At 38.9% G+C, this 25,188-nt stretch overlaps 1 protein-coding gene across 18 annotated transcripts in view; it reads right to left on the minus strand.

Moving 5' to 3' along the window:
- MCTP1 (multiple C2 and transmembrane domain containing 1) overlaps positions 1 to 25,188 on the minus strand; it is a 477,029-nt gene that overhangs the window by 200,922 nt on the left and 250,919 nt on the right. For 17 of the 18 annotated variants that reach the window (XR_012158969.1, XM_073344512.1, XM_073344509.1 and 14 more), the window contains 4 exons: positions 21,421 to 21,563; positions 18,069 to 18,148; positions 16,915 to 17,023; positions 6,837 to 6,875 (listed from right to left, as the gene is read on the minus strand). Coding sequence is in view for 17 of the 18 variants with exons in the window: in XM_073344512.1 (XP_073200613.1) it covers positions 6,837 to 6,875; positions 16,915 to 17,023; positions 18,069 to 18,148; positions 21,421 to 21,563 (371 nt within the window). In the remaining variant the exon portion in view is untranslated. The remainder of the gene's footprint in view (positions 1 to 6,836; positions 6,876 to 16,914; positions 17,024 to 18,068; positions 18,149 to 21,420; positions 21,564 to 25,188) is intronic. The other variant, XM_073344510.1, reaches the window with a different exon arrangement.

Here is a 25,188-nt window from a genome sequence, read left to right on the forward strand (position 1 = left end):
CCTCTTTATTCATCAAAGGATCGCATTAGCTCTTTTGGCCACAGCATCACATCAGGAACTTGTGTTCAACTGATTATCCACCACTACCCACAAATCTTTTTTTGGAGTCACTGCTTTCCAGGATATAATCTCCTCCCCCGGCTATAATTATGCTGCAATTAAATAAATATTTTAAGATCTGATGAAGAGGCATTATATGAACGAGTGAACTGAAAAAGGAATGCCAAAAATATTATGGGAGATGAAACCTTGATTAAAATAGTGCAAAGCACTATGTGAAGCAGGAAGGGGCAGAAAAAAAGAGGACTACAGAAGAGGAGGGAAATAAAGTTCAGAATGGCTGTGTAAATGACAACAATCTGCAGTCCCTAAAATGATTCTTATACCCACAAACACTTGACTATTATGCAAAAACACCGGGGTGGGGGGGGGGCAATCTTACAGAGGCACCATTTTATATTCTCAGCAGACATCCCTTTGTTGATGTCTATGTAGGTCACTTCCTAATTTGACCATTACTTGATATTTAGAAACAAAACAAAAACTTAAAAGCTTAATTAAACTTTTAAGTACAACTACTAGTGGATCTACTAGCCACATGTGCCAAAAGGGAATTTAGAGAACAGCCTCACTGGTTGTGCAAAAATCCTTGCATCCTTTTTAAAACATAGCTCCTGATTACAAAATGTTCTCTCAAATTTGTTCTTGATATCTTGTTTTCTCTCAGAAATTCTGACACAGACGAAGAGTCCTTATTTGCAGTAGTTTGATATGATTGGCTATCCATAATTTAACCTGACATTTCAAGATTCAGTAAAAGAAGCATGCCAAAGTGTACATGCATCAAAGGAAATATTTCCACTGTCAGAATTCCCTCCTGCCTACTTGTAGTATTATATAATTCTGAAGACTTCTCTGCCATCTTAATGATAATTCCCATTCTGATTTACAAAGCACATCACCACATCAAGTAGTTCTAGAATTAGGGTCAACAATAAAGGACAGTCATTATATAGTCTTTGTCTTCTATCCAGTACAATACAACAGTATAGTGTAAATGTCAGAGAGAAATTAGCTGTGTTTGAATATTTCAGTTAGTGATAAGAAAAGGAGTACTTGTGGCACCTTAGAGACTAACTAATTTATTTGAGCATGAGCTTTCATGAGCTACAGCTCACTAGCTCACGAAAGCTCATGCTCAAATAAATTGGTTAGTCTCTAAGGTGCCACAAGTACTCCTTTTCTTTTTGCGAATACAGACTAACACGGCTGTTACTCTGAAACCTGTCAGTGATGTAACTGCTCTTTTCACACGTGTTACAAATATTGCAGAAAGTTAGTATGTTTTCACCAAAGTGAGTCTATTGACTAAGTTTAGTGCATGTTCAATCTCTGCAAAGAGAAAATGGAATTAAACTTCAACATATATTTGTGCGTTTTGGTAACATCAATTGTGCTCTTCCATTCAAGAATTCCAGGACTGGACTAAAGTGATTATCAAAACCATGTGGACACTTGTACTTAAACCCATCTGAACTTGTGAAACAGAGAGTGAACACTGAAAACATTAACATTTACACAGTAATATTACTTACCTGTTTTGATAATTAACCAGATAGGCTCTCTTCTTCCACTCACATTTAACACAAATATAAGCCCTACTGAATTTCTTGTTGTCTTTTTAAATATTAGTGTGGTAGCCACTATTCTCAAGCGTTTTGCTCTGCTATTGATTCTTACCTGCTATCATCCCAGTAATTTTTCTGTAAACATCATTTATTGCTGACAAATTGACATCTAGATGTGGATATTTTATGAAAGTGAAAATTCTCATACTTTACAGATTAAAGTACTTTTAAAAATTATCATTCCCCTCCCACTTCCAAATTATACTAAATTATTATTGCAACATATTAATCATTTTCTGAATTAAGAAATATCACACAAATCAGTGTTTTTGTTTGCTTCCATAATCTTAAAAATATAATGTGCTATTTCCCATTTTTATTCTCAGCTCATGAAGCCTCATGCAACACTGGAAGCTGTGCCTTCTTTCTAATAAGGGAAACCATTTGACAATGCTGCCAACATTGGGAAAAAGTAATCAGTGACTACACACTTAAACATCTTGAATCAGGCATAAAATCATCACCTCATCCAGCCACCAGTTTCAGCCTTTCACTTTGTACAAACTTAGACTTGTTCCGGAAGTGCACGCAACATTTTAAAAAAATCAATAAGATGGGCAAAGCAAATGTTGCATTGTTACTGCAAATACTTTTTATAAATTATAATACATGAAAATGTATATTTTAGACAACATACACAATCCTGTCACTAAGTTCTGACAAAAACTGTGGCTGTAATGCAAGTTGAAATTAAGTGCATAATTTAATGTTGTAAATGGAAAGGAAAATAAATATTTAGGAACAACATTCATAAATATTCATCCTTCTTTTGGCAATAAATGTCATAACTATTTTACCACAATTTGTAGGTCTGTTGAATCAAAAGTAATTTCCAAACACACACTGCAGCCAAAATATTTTTACTGGGATGCTGCTAATTAAAATAAAAACTTGCTATAATTCAAAATATTTCTAGCTGAAGTGATGGAGAATGGACTTCAGTCTCTTTTTTATTATACCAGCTTTGTATACTGTAGTACTAACATGATAGATAATATTCTTAATGGACCACTACCAGAGCTCAAAACAACTCTTCCTTGGCAACTGAAGGTGAAGGAGGGAAGATTTTTTTGAACCCATAAAGTTTGCTACTTCAAACTACAGACTGGAACTAAAAAATTATACTGACTACAGACCTAATTAAGAGCAAAGGCCTTATTTTAGAAGACAATTTCCTATCTTCACATTTTCCCCTAAATTTTACCAGTACACCATGACATGACAGAGAAGAGCTGATAATTGTTAAATAACTACTTTTTTCCATTATGTTTGACTAAACGTGCAAGATAATCTGTTACTGCACCTTTCCTTAAATTAAGGCACTTAGAGGGTTTTACTGATGTGTTTTAATGTGTCATTAATGTATCAAATTTAACTATGCCCTCCAGATTTAAGGCCCAATCCTGCTTCAGTTGACGTCAATGGGAATTCTGCTGTTGATTTCAATGGGAGAAGAGCAGGCCATTACTGAGATGAAAATAATTTTCAGGTTAAATGAACAATATTCCCTTCCAGGGCCTTATTTTGGCAAGCTTTTGCTATAAGGTATTGTCTTGCATTAAAATTCCTCTGCCAAACTGATGATGATAAGAGTCTTACATAAAAAAGCATCAGCAGCTGGATTCTTTTCTTGGCATGCAAACTGTGCTTAATTGCACTTAGCATGTTAATTAGACACTCATGAGAGTGCAAAGTGCAAGTGGTATGTATAGATGTAAAATAAAGCTGTTTATGGAAAGACAGAATGATGTCACTGATCACAGCAAGCATTGGTTGGTTTTTCATCAGAAATGCTGATTCAATGAAATCAAAACATTCCATGGGAATGTGCTTTATCCTTACACTGGTCCAATCATTTTGGGTCTGTAACCTGCATGTGAGGTAGGGTCCCCTGCTGGTCATGCCAGAGGCAGAAAGAATAAAATATATTTTAACAGTCATATGTGGGCCCAGCCTGGAGGTCCCTTTCAGAGAGTTTTCAAAGCATTCTATGACTAGTAAATTGGTGAACTTCAGCAAGAATAAACGGAATAGCTTTATGTCAGATATCTTCTCAGTTGAGAAGCTAATTGGATATATTTGGATTTACTTTACAATATTGTAAATCCAACTGTAGAAAACGTATTCATATACAAAGAAATAAGGAGGGACAGTTCCCTGGACATGCCTTTCTCAGAGAAGAGAAATCGACAGATCAGTCAACATTTTCCATTCTCTATTGAGTTGGTGTGCCCAATGACTAAATTATTTGGTGCAGCCAGTAGTAAAAATACAAGAGAGGAGAACAGTAAATGAATACTAACAGACAAAAAAAGAGACTATATTGTCAGGATTAAGGTGGAACCATGGCTTGGAGTATCATATTCCTGAAAAATTCTGTGTAGGGCAGCTTGTATGGTCAGCTTTCATGTTTGGATGTTGCCCCATGTTGCCACTTTGCATACTATCTTTCCTGGACATGCTGGCCTTCTCTACTAAGAATGTGGCCATCCATCTAGGACTGGGCTTTGGGTCCCTAAAGTGGGATTAAATCCCTGATTTTGTAAATTGAATTCACTCAATTTTATATCTGGTAGAAATGACCTTTTGACCTCTGTCAAAGATGAAAGTAGAGAAAAATCAGTTTTGACTTCTTGAATCCTGTTTAAGGACAAAATGGCAAGAATAAAATATTGTGAAATGGAAAATTCCCTTATAAATTGACTCCTCTGTGTCAGCAATGCCATGAAAAATGCAGCAGTAAGTTTCCAGCTAGATTGCTCCCAGCTCTGAGACTGTGTGTGGACATAACTGCTGCTGGGACATCTAGCATAATAGTAAGAAAATAAAGTGACATCGTACATAGCCTGGACTAGATCCTCAATGGGTGTAAATGATTAGTGGGCCTGTGAATGCCTGCGGTATAGCACTGAGTTTCCTGGGTGGATTCACCTATTCTGCAGTTTAAGGAATTTGAATATTTGAAGCTGAGTGATGAGGGACTACTCCCCTGGAGTACAAAAGTTTGATACAAGAAGATATATGTCCCATGAGGGTACTGACTAACACCAAGAGAGAACTTCTTGTAGGAAAAGGTGGAGCACTATCTTGTGGTCCACATTTTTTCCAGAACATCAGTAAATTCAAAAGTTCTATGTATTGCTCAGGTATCCTGGCCCCACTGAAGTCAGTGAGAAAGGATTTTACCCCAAAAGCACATTCATCACTTACTTTGATAGAAAGGGAATTGGTAACATGCATAAAATAGCACAGAAGGCCACTAAAGATAGCGCATTCATTACTGCTTTTTAGTCTGTCTCTCAGTAAAAGAATAGTGATATCTTGCAATTTGATGATATTGCTGAAAAATCTATATTCAGATGTTGGAACCTTAAAGCAATCTCTTGAAAAACTGCCTGGTTCAGAGATCATCCCACTGAAAGATGTTTTCCAACTGAGTCGATCTACTTTTATGTTTAGGGGGGCCCTTTATGTGAGTGGTGCTCAGGAACACAAAGTGTAAATCTATCTACTGAAAAAGCGACACAGGCTTCCAGTCTGTCCCCATCTCCACATCAGACCCTTCCTCACTCTCTGCCCTGTCCTTAAGAAATTGTCCTACTCTCCAAAGATCGTTTTTATACTTTTTCTCACTTCTGATTCTCCCAACCAATGTGTTTCACCAGCCCCACAACAACATTTCATTAGCACTTCAGAAGAACTCCAATCCGAGTTCCCTGAGTATTATGGAAATTGCTGAAAATGCTTAAATTAATAATCATATTTCCATAGCATCTTCCATCTAAGAAGCTCAATGTTTTGTATAAACATCAATGAATTATTGTTCATCACACTACTGTGAGATAATTACCTATCATCTTCATTTTACAGATTTGGAAAAGAAAAAAGAGAGGATAAGTGGCCTGCTTAAGCTTACATAGGAAGTTTATGTGAGCGCCAGGAACAGAACCCAGAAACTCGCAAACCTAGTTCTGTACTTTAAATATGATTAAATGATAAAAATATTTAAGCATTTTCCATTGAGTATGTAATATACAATTGCCCTCTGCAATGACACAATAGTTAAGTTTTTTTATATACTAGAAAAGTAAACCACGTTTTTTAAAAAAAATAAGACTCACCCTTGAATGGCTAATATGTTTTAAGGAATTTAGAGGATAAATAGCTAATCTCAAAATCAGATTTTGCAGTCAATTTCAAATCTTGGAGCTGTTTTCCTACTTTTTTTAAAGTTACATAAATAAAGAGGAATACAACTCAAAAGCAGTACCTATACTATACACAGCATATGCTTAATCAGAAAGCATACTGTACTTCTGTGGTATCAGTTCCTAAAAAAAAGCAACAAAAACTTTTTAAAGTGTGCACTAACTTTACAGAAACATGCACAGAAAACACAGAAAACTTAAACTTTGTTTGGTGTTGGTGATCTCAGTCAAAGTCTTAGTAGCCAGATGTGTACATTGCATACACAACCTTAACTGGCTTACACTATGGTGGAGAGTGTTAGCAGAAAAGCCAACATCTGAACTGGCTTTGAGATAGGCCTATTCAGCTACCATTTGTTACTCCCTGACCTGGTCCCTCAAAATAGCAGTTGAGGCTCATTGTTGGAGTGGGGGTACAGTAGGAAAACTTGACTACTCTTGCTTATCCTGTGTCTGTCCTGTGGTTAGAGGATTTAATTCCTTAGAACTATCGAGATAGAAACATTATGCTTGCAAATTTCAGTCAATTTAACTATTTTTTTCTAATTTGATTTTAGGTGATATTGGGACACAGAGACCCTCACATATCTTTCAGCTTAGCGCATGAACTTTTATCTTTAGGCCCTGGTGTGTACAAAAGAAAATTTACCATACCTGATAGGTTACCAGTGTTAGGGAAAACATTGTCATGGTTGCCAGCTACATAAATAACTGGAAATGTTTGGATGGATTTGAGACAAGTTAAAAGGTTATAAAAACACACTTGAGTTGTTTCATTATTATTGAAAAGGCTCACACAGTTGTCCCCAAAATTATATAAAAATATAACTTCAATAGAGAATAAATCCTGTGCCATGGTATGCAATACTAAGAGAAATATTTAGTATGACATATCAATCTTCTAAAAAATAATGCTAAATGACCACATGCTAAGAATTACCTTACTTGATCTTTTCCAACTCTTCCTCATTAGCATGGTCTGTAAATGAAATAAAGCATTTTAATTACCTTTCACTCTGACAGACATAGAAAAAAGGAGGCTAACTGTCTTCTAAAGGGACAATCCACATTTAATCACAGCTACTGTAGTGACAGATATTTTCCAGTGACAACTACGCAGGACTGAAATCAAGGCAACTCTTCAGATGGATTTGGTTCTCCTAATATTTTTGGAGAAATTAAGGTAATGAATGCAAAGAATGTCTAAAATTAAAAAAAGTAGGGAAGTGGATAAAGCAATGAAAAACAATCAATTATTTTAAAAGCAATTTTTAATTTTTGACTGATCACTTGAGTAATAAGCTTTGAATTTTAGGAACACATGCTCCAATATTTTAGAGAACTCTAGCTCCTTTGCACAGCAGATACAGCCACAGGTGGATACCTCCTGCATAATGGCATCCTTGTGTGGTGTGCAGCCACTATAGAATCTTTAATACTACCCTCCTATTAGCAAAGTGGTCAGGGAAAAGGTGTGTGACTAGGGCTCCCACGTGTCTGGCTAATCCCTGGCCACCAGTAGCAGATGGCATAAGATACAGCAGCCGTTAGTTTGATCTTCATTGCTCCAGGCTAGTGCCTGTTGATCCTAGGATCAGGTGAACACAAAGGCTGCTTAAAGACGTTGTTCTCTGCCCATCTCCAGACTTGCACCAAGCACTCCTTGACTGCTCAAGAGACTTTGGTCAATTGAAATTTTTTCTGATTTTATTTTCTGCTGATAAGAAATTAGAGCATTCTCAAAATTTTGTTGCTGTGCTATGAAGCACTGATCACTTTCTGCCTTTTTTATAGTTAAATTTTATACACAGCACTGAGAAGCAAGATGTTTTATAAGGTGTCAAGTGTCTAGCCAGGATGTTGTATACTAAAACTGCTAAAGAATTGAAGGTCTCCAAAAACTTTTTATTATTGGCACACTACACTTTCTGGCATTCATCTTACAAAATGATGATATTTGTTCTGACTCCTTTTTAAAAGGAGCGGCCCACATGAGATTACCTGAATAATTTGTCAAAATTTAGCATTCCCAGGAATCATTCACTGTCATTTCTGAGGGAGGAACGAGCATGGACACAAATTCTTAATCACTGAACAGAATAGATTCTACTGGTCAGGATGCAGGGGGACAATTTAGCTGAGTTCCAACTGCCACATCAAGCATTTCACTTGAGCAATTAAGTTGTGTACCTTATATTCATAAAAAGGTTAATGTTATTTTAGCAATGTAAGTTTTCATTTAGTGTGAACAAATAAAATGGCATTAAGTTCCACTGAAACTTTCTTTGTCCCTTGCAAAATAAGCAAATTGTGCACTATGCTTAATTTTAGTCACTTTCTTTTTCAGGTGGTCTGAAAAGAGATTTAAAATATGAGATTTCACAGTCAGGAAATAAAAATACTGCATGGAGGAAAAAAATGTGGAGGGGGAGAAAGATGTATGTTACTGATAATCTTAAAATAAATCATGAGACTTTTCCATACCCAAAATAAAACTTTAACTGGAAAATTGGAAAAAAATGGTTAACCCATGTGTATTTATTTAAGCTGCAAAGCATAGTTTAAACCTAAAGGGCCAAATTTTGTCCTCAATAAATAATATTCAAATCTTAGCAAGTACTTTTCATCCACAGATGTCAAAGGGCTTTACAATGTTAGGTAAGCATCATTACCTTTATTTTTACAAATAGGAAAATTGGGGCATACAGAAATTAAGTAACTTGACTAAGGTCACACTCTGAGTCAACCGCAAAGCCAAGTCGAGAGCGCAGATTTCCTGAGTCCTATTTACTGTACCACACTGCCACACACTGAATACAGTGTGTTTTGGATAACAGCCTACGTGAGGAGACAATTGGCCCCCACGGCTAAATCAGATAGAAATCTAATACTATTTAATCTCTGAGAACTTTATTTTGTATTCTAGCTACAGAAATGCATGATTGTATGTTTGAGCTTATCAATATTAACACAGGCTGTTGCAGTATAAGTTTAAAGTTGTAGCAATAACAATCTAATCAACTTTGCTTAGTAGTCAATGAAATAAATGCATAAAACACAAAAGCACAAAACAGAAGCACAAAACAGACTGATAGATGAACTGCAGGAAATGGTATCATTTGAAAACATTCCATGACCTGAATCCATTCCATTCTTTCATTCTCTTTTTCTGTGATATTATTAACCTTTAGGCAGATACATAAATACATAATAGAATTCAAGGGGACAAACAAATCAACTACATTTTAACAATGGGTATATTTTTTCTAAAATCAAACTAAGATTATGCATAATCATTTGGGATAAACCACTTCAGAAACAAATCAGTACCACAGGTTTTATTTGCATTCATCAGTAACATCCTTGTAACATTTGTATATTTGAGGATTTTTAGCTTTTATTTTATTTTTAATCTTCTAACATTAGCCAAGCAGTTTATAGTTCTAGAAAATATAATGGAACATGCAGTTACTTTGTAAATTCTCCAGTGATGAAATCTGTGCATTGAACTTTGCTAGAGAAAGAGCTAGAAAAATTTCATGCATGCACAATAGCACAAATGACCATGATACAGGAAACAAGTTTACAAGAGGCACACCAATATGCTTTTTAAATCAGTATGCATGCAGTTGTAAATTATATATATGCCATGCTTTACATTACACTTTACAAAACAACTATTTATCATAAACTAATGCAGTGAGTTAAAAAACCAAACAAGCTTTATTTAAACATGACAGATAATTTTAAAGCTAATTTTAGGCCTCATTTTTTCTAATTAGATTTTTATATGTAGCAATTAATAGTGTAAAATCATTCATACACTACTGCTTAATTTTTTGTAATTAGAAATACCATTTTTCTAGTGCTTCTCATATTTTATTTTTCTCAACTCTTCTTTTGCTTGCATTGATTATCCAAAACTGCCAGTCTACACAACAAATTATTCAAACTGCATTATTCATGTAAGCAAAGGACTGTGTTAGCATCACATAGCAAATACACAAGATTTTTTGATTTAGAATTGTTGGAACTAGTGCAACTAATACATAATTAGGATCCATTTCTGGAAAGCATCTCAAGAAAAATAGTTTTTATAGTTAAAATTGCCCTAAAATGATAGAACTACAATTTTTATTCATGATATTTTAATATTTTAATAATGCATTGTGAATGTGCTTATACCAATATTGTACTGAATCTCCTTTAAGCTAAGGTCTCTTCTTTCACTAGAAGAAATATTGGAAATGTAGAATATTTAGCATAACTTTACACAATTTATATCATCTCACTTTTCCCAGTACCTAATATGCTTTCACGGATTTTCTGTATTTTAGAAAGTGACATGTTTTTATGTGAGGAAACTGGATACATCAGCTGCAGATCTGAAGGAAGATCCTCTCACCAGTCAGTATTTTGAACATTGTATCCCGTCAGAGCTTCTCTCAAGCAGATAAACCAGAGAGAGTGCTCGATAGCATTGGAGAGGTGAGCGAGTGTGTGCAAGACTGGGTGTGGCTCACCTCTCTTTTGGATATTTCTAAGTGACAAAGGCTGGGCACCTTTGTAGTCAAATGCCTACTATTCTTGAATCAATACTGTTTGATGTTTTCAGTGTTCCACATTTGGTATCACACATCTGTTAGCACAGATAAGAATATACAACATGACTAAACATATTTTCATCATCTGAGGGACTAACTCCAAACCTCCAAAACAGTCTTTCCCTACAACACAGAACCAAAACACCTCAACATTTCACAAATGGGAGAAAAGGATGTGGCTCCCTCCAATACTCAGTCACATTACTCTTGATAGACCATCAAAAGTTAACACTTGAAGCCTTACCTTCTTTCGACACACTATAGTTAAATATTTAACTGCCATGATACTCCAAATCCTTTTGGTTTGGGGACCAAAAGATCATATCAGACTTTGTAATCTGCATCACAAATGCATCAAACAATATTATAGTTCACAGGTTCATAATTACTGGTAATGTTTGTTCAGGAAGGGCTGAAGAGAGGAACAGAATCCTTGCAGGAAGTATGAGTACCAGGACTAATCTCCACAGCTGAATGATGGTGTAAAAGTTGCAGAGCTCCTAGTGCACTATCCTCAGGTCAGTAGCATAGGGATACCCTACCCTTTGAACCTAAGGATGTTTCTGAACTTATGACATCCTAAAAAACAGTACACCTCTACCCTGATATAACGCTGTCCTCGGGAGCCAAAAAATCTTACCACATTATAGGTGAAACCATGTTATATCAAACTTGCTTTGATCCACCAGAGCACACAGTCCTGCCCCACCGGAGCGCTGCTTTTCCGTGTTATATCCGAATTCGTGTTATATAGGGTTGCGCTATATCAGGGTAGAGGTGTACTTCTAACTCCAGTATTTATAACTATTAAACCATGTTTGGCGATGCTCCAAAAATTTCAGTCCTATTCCAAAGTACACCTTAATTAAGAAGTATACTGTACCAATACAGATGGCAGAGTAAAAAGGAAAATTATTTACTCAAACACTACAGACCATCCACTCTCATTACTTACTCTTGGAGTGTTATTTGAATAATTATTTTATAAGGACCACATCTTGCCTATGAAGTTGCATAGGAATAACTAAGGGAAAGGTTTTGCCTTATATCTCTAATATAATTAACTGTCTCTTGAATCTCATCTACATTAAATTCCCTGAAAACTACTCTCACTATTACAAGACCTTTTAAAAGAATGCCCTAGCATGATAGTTTAATTGGAATGAAATACGATTTTTTAAAAATCTCTATGTATAAATAAAATAAATAAGTAAATAATGTGGAAGCAGAACACAAGATATATTTCATCTTGAATCTTTAAATAATTGACTCATTCTTATGAACCAACTCAGTGTTAAGTTGGTAGGTCTTCTTTCCTTCACAATGACACAAACTCTTTTAATGTAACTTTGCTAGAACTTTACTCCAATATGCATAGCCTGGCATGCTATTTTTTAATAAGAAATTCCATCCTCAAATTACAAAGTAGAATAATGAAGGTCTCAGACCCTCTTCAAAATGGGACGTCTCAGGCGATCACAGTTTGAATGGAAGAATAAAATTGTTCCTTTTGCTAAAATGATATATAGAAAGTAAATGGAGTTGAAGATCTAACATAACAGCATGTCTTCCTGTTGCTACCATCATAATCCATGGAATCTGGAAGAGGCTGCAAGCCAGCCAACCTGTGCACTCCTGTCCTTTCTCACATTCAATTTCTATCCCATATGGTAAAGATCCTGTTGAGGGGCAGGAATGAAGAAGACATGCTGTTGTTATGAGGTAATTATCAGTATATTTAGATTTCACTGTGTAATGGATGGTCATTCTTCCTGAATAGTGACTAGCACAATATATCATAGAATCAGAATATCAGGGTTGGAAGGGACCTCAGGAGATCATCTAGTCCAACCCCCTGCTCAAAGCAGGACCAATTCCCAGTTAAATCATCCCAGCCAGGGCTTTGTCAAGCCTGACCTTAAAAACCTCTAAGGAAGGAGATTCTACCACCTCCCTAGGTAACGCATTCCAGTGTTTCACCACCCTCTTAGTGAAAAAGTTTTTCCTAATATCCAATCTAAACCTCCCGCACTGCAACTTGAGACCATTACTCCTCGTTCTGTCATCTGCTACCATTGAGAACAGTCTAGAGCCATCCTCTTTGGAACCCCCTTTCAGGTAGTTGAAAGCAGCTATCAAATCCCCCCTCATTCTTCTCTTCTGCAGGCTAAACAATCCCAGCTCCCTCAGCCTCTCCTCATAACTCATGTGTTCCAGTCCCCTAATCATTTTTGTTGCCCTTCGCTGGACTCTCTCCAATTTATCCACATCCTTCTTGAAGTGTGGGGCCCAAAACTGGACACAGTACTCCAGATGAGGCCTCACCAATGTCGAATAGAGGGGAACGATCACATCCCTCGATCTGCTCGCTATGCCCCTACTTATACATCCCAAAATGCCATTGGCCTTCTTGGCAACAAGGGCACACTGCTGACTCATATCCAGCTTCTCATCCACTGTCACCCCTAGGTCCTTTTCCGGAGAACTGCTGCCTAGCCATTCAGTCCCTAGTCTGTAGCTGTGCATTGGGTTCTTCCGTCCTAAGTGCAGGACCCTGCACTTATCCTTATTGAACCTCATCAGATTTCTTTTGGCCCAATCCTCCAATTTGTCTAGGTCTTTCTGTATTCTATCCCTCCCCTCCAGCGTATCTACCACTCCTCCCAGTTTAGTATCATCCGCAAATTTGCTGAGAGTGCAATCCACACCATCCTCCAGATCATTTATGAAGATATTGAACAAAACTGGCCCCAGGACCGACCCTTGGGGTACTCCACTGATACCGGCTGCCAACTAGATATGGAGCCATTGATCACTACCCGTTGAGCCTGACAATCTAGCCAGCTTTCTACCCACCTTGTAGTGCATTCATCCAGCCCATACTTCCTTAACTTGCTGACAAGAATACTGTGGGAGACCGTGTCAAAAGCTTTGCTAAAGTCAAGAAACAATACATCCACTGCTTTCCCTTCATCCACAGAACCAGTAATCTCATCATAAAAGGCGATTAGATTAGTCAGGCATGACCTTCCCTTGGTGAATCCATGCTGGCTGTTCCTGATCACTTTCCTCTCATGCAAGTGCTTCAGGATTGATTCTTTGAGGACCTGCTCCATGATTATTCCAGGGACTGAAGTGAGGCTGACTGGCCTGTAGTTCCCAGGATCCTCCTTCTTCCCTTTTTTAAAGATTGGCACTACATTAGCCTTTTTCCAGTCATCCGGGACTTCCCCGGTTCGCCACGAGTTTTCAAAGATAACGGCCAATGGCTCTGCAATCACAGCCGCCAATTCCTTCAGCACTCTCGGATGCAACTCGTCCGGCCCCATGAACTTGTGCACGTCCAGCTTTTCTAAATAGTCCCTAACCACCTCTATCTCCACAGAGGGCTGGCCATCTCTTCCCCATTTTGTGATGCCCAGCGCAGCAGTCTGGGAGCGGACCTTGTTAGTGAAAACAGAGGCAAAAAAAGCATTGAGTACATTAGCTTTTTCCACATCCTCTGTCACTAGGTTGCCTCCCTCATTCAGTAAGGGGCCCACACATTCTTTGGCTTTCTTCTTGTTGCCAACATACCTGAAGAAACCCTTCTTGTTACTCTTGACACCTCTGGCTAGCTGCAGCTCCAGGTGCGATTTGGCCCTCCTGATAACATTCCTACATGCCCGAGCAATATTTTTATACTCTTCCCTGGTCATATGTCCAACCTTCCACTTCTTGTAAGCTTCTTTTTTATGTTTAAGATCCGCTAGGATTTCACCATTAAGCCAAGCTGGTCGCCTGCCATATTTACTATTCTTTCGACTCATTGGGATGGTTTGTCCCTGTAACCTCAACAGGGATATGTCTGTGTTTGAGTATGTGTGTTAAAAAAAAAATCTGTAGAATGTTACTTTCTACATCAGAAGTTTTCCTTACAAAAAAGTAATATTCTTCTGACTGTTAAACCAATGTTAAAGTAGAATAATTCCAATTTCACAAGTTAGGTCACTTTGAGCAACAGGTTTTTTGCCAAATAGCTCAGTAATGCCTGCTTTAATGACCAAATTTAATCTCGGATATGTTTTACAATTTATTATCAGAAATACTTGTCATGATGCAAATGTGTAGGATATTGTGCTGAGCAAAATGGATGAAGCTGTTGTTTAAAAGAGACATTGCACTTCCATTTTTTGAATATACGCATAATAGGTTTGTCTTTTTTTCAAGCAACTCTTACAGAATGTCATGAGGGGACTTACTGGTGGGAGAATTGTTTTCAGAACTCTAACTCTACAGCATTCCAAGTACCAGTCATACACATTCATGTACTGGTGGTTTAATTATAGCTGGAGGAAAAATGAAAAACAATGTTTCAGTCCTCCCCAGCTTTCCCTAAGTACATAGTAGTTGTATGACACTCCAACAAGACTATGTACTACGTACTACAGTCCTGTTTTATACAGGGTAAAATACAGTCTGCGAAAGACCATGGAGACTAACTTTTTTTCTGTTCTACCTACTGTTAAACCACTTAGCTTGGTTTACTTGACCTTTGATGCTTGGTTCAGGTAGTAAGACTTATGTTTGATCATTGGTTGTGGTGGGCGGATTTTACATTCCCTATTGAACACCCAGAAGATTAAAAGGATTTTTTTCAATTTTGGTGTTTAGGAGTGAGTACTAAATATTTCTTGAAATCTATTTCACATAAAATCTATTTATAATTCAGAGCAATAAAAGACAAATATGTCAACCCAAATTCCATGAACCATTGGGCATGTTCTTACGTGGTCCCACTGAGAGGGGGAATGGAAAAGGCAGTGGGGAGGATTTCCCATCATACAGTGGGTCTTAAAACTCATCTCACTATATAACTTGTCAAGAGGTTGATGCTGCTTTCCAGAAGGGATTCTCTCTACTTCCTTTGTGAAATTCTAGGGGTAGAATCAGATTTCCCATTAATTTGAATAGAGGAGTTCTTCATGAGATTACAACAATTTTCTGCCCGTGTGGGACCAAAAACGTGAGTTGTAGGAAAGAGAATCCATGTTGATTTACAGGCACTGTTCAAACTGTAGTTAATTTCTAAATTTCTGATTTAGTTCAATTTCTAATGTAAATTGGCCAGAGCGGTTGCAACTCAAAAGTCAACAGGAAAAAGGATCCAAGCTAAATGCTGAATTTACATTAACAGGGCATTTGGAAAAACAAAAGGATAACATTTTCAAAATCACCTAAGTGTCTTAGACTCAAAACTCAATAAGACATACACTTTCAGAAATTTTACACAAAAGATCAAATGTAATGACATAGGTAATAATAAATAGGTCCACTAAAATATGAAATTGGCAAATCCTGTAGGAAAGCTCAAGTTTTCTGCATCTAATGGCCCAAATGCCCACATAATGTCAACATTTTCCAGTGTTTTAAAGTGCCCATTTTGAGGTTACTGCTGTATCCTATGATTCTATGAAATGTCATCCTTTGAATGAAAAGTGATAGCTTTGCAGTCAGCATAAATAAATAATAGCAAATATGCTCAGGAATAAAATTTGACACAATATAAATATTAATTCTTCATTACTTAACTTTCTCATATTTTTAAAAGCTACAGTTGCATCCATGTTCTGTATTGTAAACTAAATAAAATTGTCTCTCTTTATAGATTTTAACTGAAAATGAGAGAGAACTAGTTTATGAAGCTGTGAATCAGGTTTAATATGTTGCAGATTTCACAGATTCTTTCTTGAAGCAAATAGTTACCTGGTAAAAGCTTGACTTAATGAAAATCCATCCTGACCAAAAAAATGTTTAAGTTATTTAATGCATTTATTTTTGTTCTTCTCCCAATCTCTGAAACCTTGTTCTTGACCATCATCTTTATGCCATGCCCTTGTCTTTTTTATGGCATGATGGAGAAGTAAATTACAGTAAGTGCAGAAAAGAAATGGTCATTTCATTTATGGCACTTTACTAAGACATCAAAAAATATCCAGTGTTTCCACAACTAAATGCCAAGAAGCAGAAATTCTAATTATTACAAGTTTCCCTCTTCATTCCAACACTGGAATATGGTTGAAATGTTGACACTGCAGCACTAGGTCCAAAATTCTTTAACAAGAAAATGGTTCATCAGTGCACTTCCATATTAATTACTAATATTCACTTGGAATTTTGTTTGAGACTGTTGTACATTTATTTTCCACCCGTATCCCTCACTATTTTCACAAGAGGATCTGATCTGAAGTAGGACATTTTCGCTCAAATGCATCATAAACAGTGATCAATAGTGTTTACTTATAACAAATTTGTTTCAAGATTGTAGTCTCCTCTTCTTATGCTACCAATCATCTGACCATGGAAGGATCACATTATCTGTGTTCTGTAAGTGAAAACATGTTAACACTTACTTTTTGAAACTTTTAAACTTACCACTTCCCTCTGTTCTTCTTTGGGAGCCAGTAGAACTGATAATAATATAGTTCCCAGATCATGGTCAGGGTAGTGAGGATCCTTCAGAGTCAAGTTGATATCTGTTGGTCTAGCAGACCAAAAGACAAACATTTATTCTGCATTTTGAGCACCAGTTTAATGACGTTTCTGAAACACCAGGCTCAACAGAATCCACATTTTACATGAAACAACTTAGAAAATCATTTTAAAAATCAATTACTTTAATGAATTTTAGTTTATATCTATTCTTAAGGACAAACCTCTAAATACAATTGTGTAAGAGCCAACCAACATGTCTCAAACCTGGATTTATAGAGCTGTCAGGCAGTGAACATCTCCATGCTGCAACCCAGAAGCAGCTATAACCAGCTCATGCCCCACTACCCATGACTTGCTGTGGACACAGACCATGGGAAGTCCTGCCTCAAGAGGTCTGCAAGGCAGCAACCTCACAGCTACTGATTAGCTCCCTGCTGTATATAAACTGAAGGGGTGTTCCAGGAAGCGTCTGGCAACAGCACGCATCTCCTGTAGCTGCCACAATCATTCCATTCATGCTCTTGAAGTCCTGGCTTCAACCTCAGCTTAATTTGAACCTTTCCTCCTGACCCAGCCACTGAAACCTGACTCAGACTCTGATCCTCGTTATCAACCCCAGCCTGGAACTTGACTATGAATTCCTCTGCTACTCTCAGCCTCAGGTTTGACCTTGATCCCAACTGCCCTTGTCAGGATCCTGACAGTTTCACATTTCATGCTTTCTAAGCAGCTGGTACATACTGAAGTAATTCAATCTAAACTATAAAATTTATTTCAATTAAAACAGAAGAAAGCTAAATTTTAGAACAACAATAAAAATCATGGGAACAAAAATAAAATGACTGCATCCTAAGCCACCTGTAGGTACTACAGCAAGTGTTATGTACAATGACTCAACACAGTATTATTAGTAACATTAATGTTACAGCAATGCTCTAAGGCTACATGTCCTTTGACTGTTAGCTGAAGTGGCAGAGGCTTGTTATTTTTAAGCGTCTTGAAAATTCTATTTGCAATGCCACAAGTATGAGATTAGTTGACACCTCAAGGACTGTGCATGTATGACTCCATGGACTTTCACACCAGCATTGTACCTGTTTAATTCTAGTGACGTGAGATCCAAAAAAGCTGATCCAATAAAGTCATCCTGAAGTCCAAAATCATAATCAAAGACCTAAGACATACAAGAGAAGAAAGTATTTCAAGTATTAGAAAACCTTTTTTGAAAGTTCCTTAATTAATAAATGTTTCTTAAGTGTCCATTTCTCAGGATGGATTTTCATCCTGTTAAAGCAGGATTACCAAGGGTTCATGCCTATCTGAGGCAAGTAAATTAAAATTTAAAGCTGGTCATTTAAAGTTCAGTGTGCCTACTTATGGAAATGTCCAAGGAACTATTAGATCTGGACTGCATAAAATGAATAATATCAAACTTCTATTGACAGAACAAGTCATTTTATAACAAATCCATTGAGACTGAAGAGGAAAAACAGATGTAAGAGATTTTAAAAAAAAATCATGGATTCAGCATCCAGGTTATGAATTATACCTAAATTGTTGCACTGAGTAATTCTACAAAGCCCAGGCTGGATGGCTGAGATATAGTTGTCAGAAGTAAATGGACTGTGGTGGAAGTATTAGTACTGATAATAGACTGCTAGCAATATAATTTTGCAAGGTGCTTTATAGAATTTTCTTTAAAAAGGAATTACAATCTAAATTAAACAATTAGGAGATTTACGTAAGGGGATTTTTATCACTGAAAAAAATAATAAATCAGTATGTGGTAGCTGTTAGCTGACTTGTCTACCATGAGAGGGTGGAAGATCTCATGAAGCATCTAAACCAGAGGTGGCCAAACTGTGGCTCATGAGCCATATGTGGCTCTTTTACAATTAAAGTGCATCTTGCAGACCCCCCTCCCCATTCTCCACCTACCAGACTCTGTGTGTGTGGGGTGATGTTATCTGATTAAAGTATGACCATGCAAACCATTGTTGCTACCGCGGTCATATAATTCCAACAAATCTTATACAAAGTGTAACACATGGCCAGAAATGGTTAAGCAGTGCAGGCTAAATGACCCAAAGCCAACCATTAGAGAAATGTTATAAGAGTACGTAAACGGTAATTAGGGCCATTCCATGGTAGATAGACTAGAATTTTGAAATGCAAACCTATATTGTTAGAAATTAGAGGCGATACTAATTGTACGTGTGTACTCATATCTTGTTAAATGTTAGCCATGTAAACAGACAGTTCCTGTCTGTCACTATGGCTGTTGATTCAAATATCAAAAGGGAATATTAACAGCTAGATGAATCTTCGGTGAAATAATGTCATTGTCTATATGTCTCTTTAAAGTTTGTCATAGACTGCCTAATGGATAAACTGCCTTGTGTTAATTTGGGTAACTAATTACCAATGATGCTTAGGAAATAGGTCTTCAACAAAGTATCCATGATTGCCTATTGTTTGCCTAAGGACTCCGAACTGCATAAAGATGCCTTGGGTCCCAATCCTTTTTATCTCAGATCTACTTAATGCTTCAGGAGAAGGTTAAGCCCAAGATTGAGATCTCCAGTCCTAAACTGGAACACCCTGAATATAAACATTGAACTATAACCTATGAACCAATTCTGAAAGAACTCTTTGCAACTACAAAGCTCACCATCTCTGCTATGAATCTGAATCTCAGGAATTATACTCATGTCTGTATGTACACTGATCTTTTAACTAATACTCTCTCTCTTTTTTTTTTAATAAATTTTAGTTTAGTTAATAAGAATTGGTGGTAAGCGTATATTTGGGTAAGATCTGGAATATTCATTAACCTGGAAGTTAATGTGTCCGATCCTTTGGGATTGGTAGAACTTTTTTATATGATGAATAAGATTTTCAGTGATCCTCATCATATATGACTTGGGTGTCTCGGTTGAGGCCCAAGGCTGGGTTGTTTTAAGGGAACTGTGTTGTTGGCTTCTGGGTAACCAGTGAGGTATTATAGAAGCTGTTATGTACTGGCTCGGTAAATCTAAGTATTGGAATATCCACCAGCTTTCGGGATTGCCTGCCCCATTCTTTGCAGTTCACTCTAATTGAGTGACCTTAGCTGATCTCCCCCCGGTCCCAGGGGGAGATCAGGTCACAGGCAGAGATCAGGACTTCTGCCTTGCAGCGAGGTGGTGAGGTAGGGGCTTCTGCCCAGTGAGAAGGGGGACCTTGGGGCTTCAGCCTTGCAAGGCACACCTGCTGGGACACAGAGCTTCAGCAGAGCAAGGCTGAAGCCCCGAGCCCTGTCAGGCGCCTCCCGCGTGGATGAAGCCCTGAGCCCCAGCAGGCGTGCCCCATCTCTCGAACTTCTGAAAGTTGTCATATGTGACTCGGAGAATGAGTAAGTTTGGCCACTCCTGACCTAAACAAACCTCTTATAGAAACCTGGAGAGAAGTCTGTGGCCATTGTACACATTAGTGCCAATGGTGCAGGGATAATTATCCCCTCTCACGTTAAAAGCCGGGGAAACAGACCTTGTTGAGGAAATGAATAAAAAAAAGGAAAGAAAACACAAAGAAAACACAACTGTTACAAGTTACAAAAACAAAAATCTAGAAAAGTAAGGGCCCAGTGATGCCACCTTTACTCATGTTAACTCCAATAGAACTGCTACTGAAGATGGCATAAATCAGGCTTTGAAATATCACAACACTAACATTATATCAGATAATATAGAACAGTGTAAAGGACATGCAACAAACTGCATGATCTCTGTCTGATTCACTAACTAATCATTGCCCGAATAGTAAAAGAGAAAGTTATTTTTAATCAGATACATTTAAATTAAATCTCACAGTTAAGTAAATATGAAAAAGCTATCAATCAGCACTTGGTAGGATCAGGCTCAAATTACCCTTCAGCAAAGAACAATTTTTCAATATGCCAGAAATGTGTTTTATGTAAAAATTATCCTATGTATAATGGTGTTCCTATAAATACAAATTAAAAACATTATATATAAAAAACTCAATTTTTTTCCTTTTCTTTACTAATAACAATAGACTATTAAAAACTGAAGAGTTTTGGAAGCCTAATTTACATTTTTTATTTCTTAATTTTGCATTTCACTTGGATACAAAAGACAGACATCTTTTTAATCAGTTTCACTTTCTGGCTTTCACAGACTAGCACACCATTGTCTGAAATGATCACATGAAAAAGATGTATTTACATTTTTTTAATTGATTTCCCCGATTTTATAAAAATATAATGAAAGTCATTACCACTGTTTTGCTAAAAAAAAAAAAAAAAAAACTTTACAGGATAAAAATTTGCTGATCGTGTTCCTTTATGAAATGTAGCATTCTATGATAATTTTTTCAGAGATAAAGAACAATATCTAGAATTGTTTAGTAAAACTTCTAGAGAAGTAAAATAAATGAATGGTTCACCTTTATATACAGTGGTTCCCGAGGGTGATCAATAAGAATGCAAGTTTTTTCCTCCCACACAGGATTGAGATTCTTGTGTATAGTTTTACTTCTGAACACTTCTTTTCCTCCAATTTTAAACTTGACGTATGGATCGCTGGTCCCTGTTAGAGAGAGGAACACATTGATGCAATTTAATTACATAACTTCTGTGTACATTGGGAATTTAAATCACCCTAAAATGAATTAAATATAATTTCACTGACTATATGAACTTTGGAGAGAAGAAAATAGAATTGATAGAGGGAAAAATAACTTTGCTTTGTTACTTTAGGATTTTATTTTATACACTTGTAAGCTATGTTATTAGGACAATGAGAAAATATGAAGGGTGAAATCCTCGTCCTATTGAAGTCACTAGCAGAACTCCAGTTGATTTTATTGTGTCCAGGATTTTACCTTAAATTGGGGAAGCTTTTCTTCCACTACCATGAATAAACAAATTCCCCACCCCAGTCTCAACACCACGCACTCACATCCACACAGGTTTAGTGTTTAAATTCAACCGCTTCCTGCAGTCATCCCCACTGCCCATCTAAGAGAGGTTCCAACCCTTGTTAACTGTAATTAAATCATTCTGGCACCAGCTCTTGTGCAGTTTCTTCCAAAGTTGTACTCTATACACTGTCAAAGAGGGACTTCAATGCCTACACTAAGAAAGCATTAGGAATGGCAATTTTCAAAGGTTTTCATATCATAAATACAGTTTAGGGTATGACCTACATTTCTGTTTAGTTGCAATTGTGCTGTTCTAAGTTCCTGCTTTGATGGCGCCCTGACAGAATCAAACTGGTCAAGTGCAGAAAGACCACAGCTCTTTCCCTGAACTTTTTAAATATCAAATTTAATTTTACAATTTTGTAAAAATCTTGGAAACATTAAAATTGGGTAAACACTCCCAAGACACCAATCAATTTTTAACCTACTTTTGTAAAATTGAATTTAAATTTCATAAAAGGTGCTGAATTTATTGCAAGTTTGCTGATTCTCTACCAGTTAACTGTCTGCAACGACACTTCTGTTTAGCTCCATTTCATCCAAGACGATTTTAAAATAAATGCAATACCCTTAGTGTCACCACAATTACAAGAGGTGCAAGAAGTGACCGCTAACACAGAATGTAGAACTTTTCAAAATTTTCTTATTTATATTTTTGTAGACTGTAAAAAGTTTATGATCATATCCACAAAAAATTAATAAATGAATTTTGTGAAAGTACTTTATACCTCTAAACAAAAGTAAAACTTTTTACAGGTTTCAGAGTAACAGCCGTGTTAGTCTGTATTTGCAAAAAGAAAAGGAGTACTTGTGGCACCTTAGAGACTAACCAATTTATTTGAGCATAAGCTTTCGTGAGCTACAGCTTATGCTCAAATAAATTGGTTAGTCTCTAAGGTGCCACAAGTACTCCTTTTCTTTTTGCGAAAACTTTTTACAGTGCTCTTTGCAATATTTTATTGAGCCACTAGATGGCACTGTTATTTACCTAAAAACTATACACTCCATTCTAAACCATAGCTGTGGATACATTTCAAGCAGGTTTCTAGCTCATTTATTATAATAGGATCTTAGTTTCATTGGCAACACAATGTATTGTCCAATTGTAAGAAATAGTGAGTCAACCAATTCTTTCACTCTTCTGTTGATGATGAAGCTCTTCAGGTTAAAGGTCATGGCTTTTTACATTTGTTCTATAAAGCATCGAGAAAATTTTGGGTGTAGTAACAAAATAAACAATAGTGATAATAGCTAAAAGGGTTTGGCCTCATGCTCAAACACAAAGTTTCTCCTCCCCTTCACTGTTAAGTGTACCAGCTGTCTGCCTACCTGTTGCCTTTCATGCCGCATTTCAGGATACATCTACACTAGTGACTGTACATGTGTCAATGCATCCATTTAAACTCCAGACACTCGTGTCTGAAGGTGAGTAAGCTAGCACTCCTCAGGGACATGGGTAAGTACATGTCTTTGGTTGTAGCACAGCCTTGTACCTATGCCAGTTTGCAGTGTGGACAGGAAAAAGAGGCGTGTTCCAGATCATGCCTTTCAATAGTCCTCCACCCCCAAGTCCTACAGTGCACTGTACCCTTTTTTGCCTGACCCTTACCCAGTCTATAAGGGTCCCTGTCCCACCCCCCGCCCCTTCCGTTTTCATTGGCAGTAGTGAGTTGATCACATCAGAATACCTTTCTACTTTACTTTTTACAGATCAATACAGGTAAACATCGAGCCTGCTCAGAGAGCAGACGCCTAGTCTACCGACCACACCATGTGCTGATCAATATACGGTCAGAGTACACCATCATCCACCTGGAGTGACAGGACTATTCATCTGTACCTGGAAATTTCACAAAGGCTGGAACAGGTGGGCAACTCAGCTGATTCTGGCCAGTGGTGAGCTGGAGCCAGTTCGCGCGAACCAGTTATTAAATTTTGAAGCAGTTTAGGAACTGGTTGTTAACCCGCTTCCTTGCAGGGGGCGCTGAGGCTTTGATGGGCTCCGGCCGGGAAGTGATGTAATTCCTCCTCCGGCTGACAGGAGCGCTGCGCTGTGGGAGCCATGTGTGCTGCCACCTGGCCCCGGGGCAGGAGCCCTGGTGCTGCTGCTGCTCCCCCGACCCCCAGCCCTGGGGCTCCCGATGCTGCCTGGTGGGTCCCCAGCTGCTCTGCTGGGCCTGGGCTGCGTCCTGCTGCTCAGGCTACTCCGAGCCGCTCTCCCCATGAGCACCCACCGCCCTGCCTGCACCAGCCCCTGTCTCCAGGCACCCCCGCACCCTCTGCCCGTCTCCAGCCACCCCCGCATTCCCTGCCCGCAGCCAGCCCCTGCCGCACCCCCTGCCCGCAGCAGCCCCTGCCTGCAGCCAGCCCCGCACCCCCTGCCTGCAGCCAGCCCCTGCCACACCCCTGCCCTACCTCCAGCCACCTTTGCACCCCCTGCCACACCCCTGCCCTGGCTCCAGCCACCCCTGCACCCCCTGCCCACAGCCAGCCCATCTCCAGCCACCCCCGCACCCCCTGCCTGCAACCAGCCCCCGCCACACCCCTGCCCTGCCTCCAGCCACCCCTGCACCCCTTGCCTGCAGCCAGCCCCCACCACACCCCTGCCCTGCCTCCAGCCACCCTGCACCCCCTGCCCGCAGCCAGCTCATCTCCAGCCACCCCCGCACCCCATGCCTGCAACCAGCCTCTGCCACATCCCTGCCCTGCCTCCAGCCACCCCCAAACCCCCTGCCCGCAGCCAGCCCCTGCCCGCCTCCAGCCACCACCGCACCCCCTGCCCGCAGCCAGCCCCTGCCGCATGCACCCCCTGCCCTGCCTGCAGCCAGCCCCTACCTCCAGCCAGCCCCACACCCCCTTGCATCCAGCCAACCACGCACCCTCCTGTCTCCATCCAGCTCCGCACCAGCCCCTGCCGTACCCCCTGCCCTGCCCGCAGCCAGCCCGTCTCCAGCCACTCCCGCACCCCCTGCCCGCACCAGCCCCTGCCGCACCTCCAGCCCTGCCCGCACCAGCCCCTGTCTCCAGCCACCCTCTCACCCCCTGCCTGCAGCCAGCCCCTGGCGCACCCCTGGTCTACCCGCACCAGCCCCACACCCTCTGCCCTGCCTGCACCAGCCCCTGTCTCCAGCCACCCCCGCACCCCCTGCCCACACCAGCCCCTGTCTCCAGCCACCCCTGCATCCCCTGCCCTGCCCACAGCCAGCCCCTGTCTCCAGCCACCCTCTCACC

Source organism: Lepidochelys kempii, chromosome 5, assembly GCF_965140285.1.
Source record: "Lepidochelys kempii isolate rLepKem1 chromosome 5, rLepKem1.hap1, whole genome shotgun sequence".
Lineage (NCBI taxonomy): Eukaryota > Metazoa > Chordata > Testudines > Cheloniidae > Lepidochelys > Lepidochelys kempii.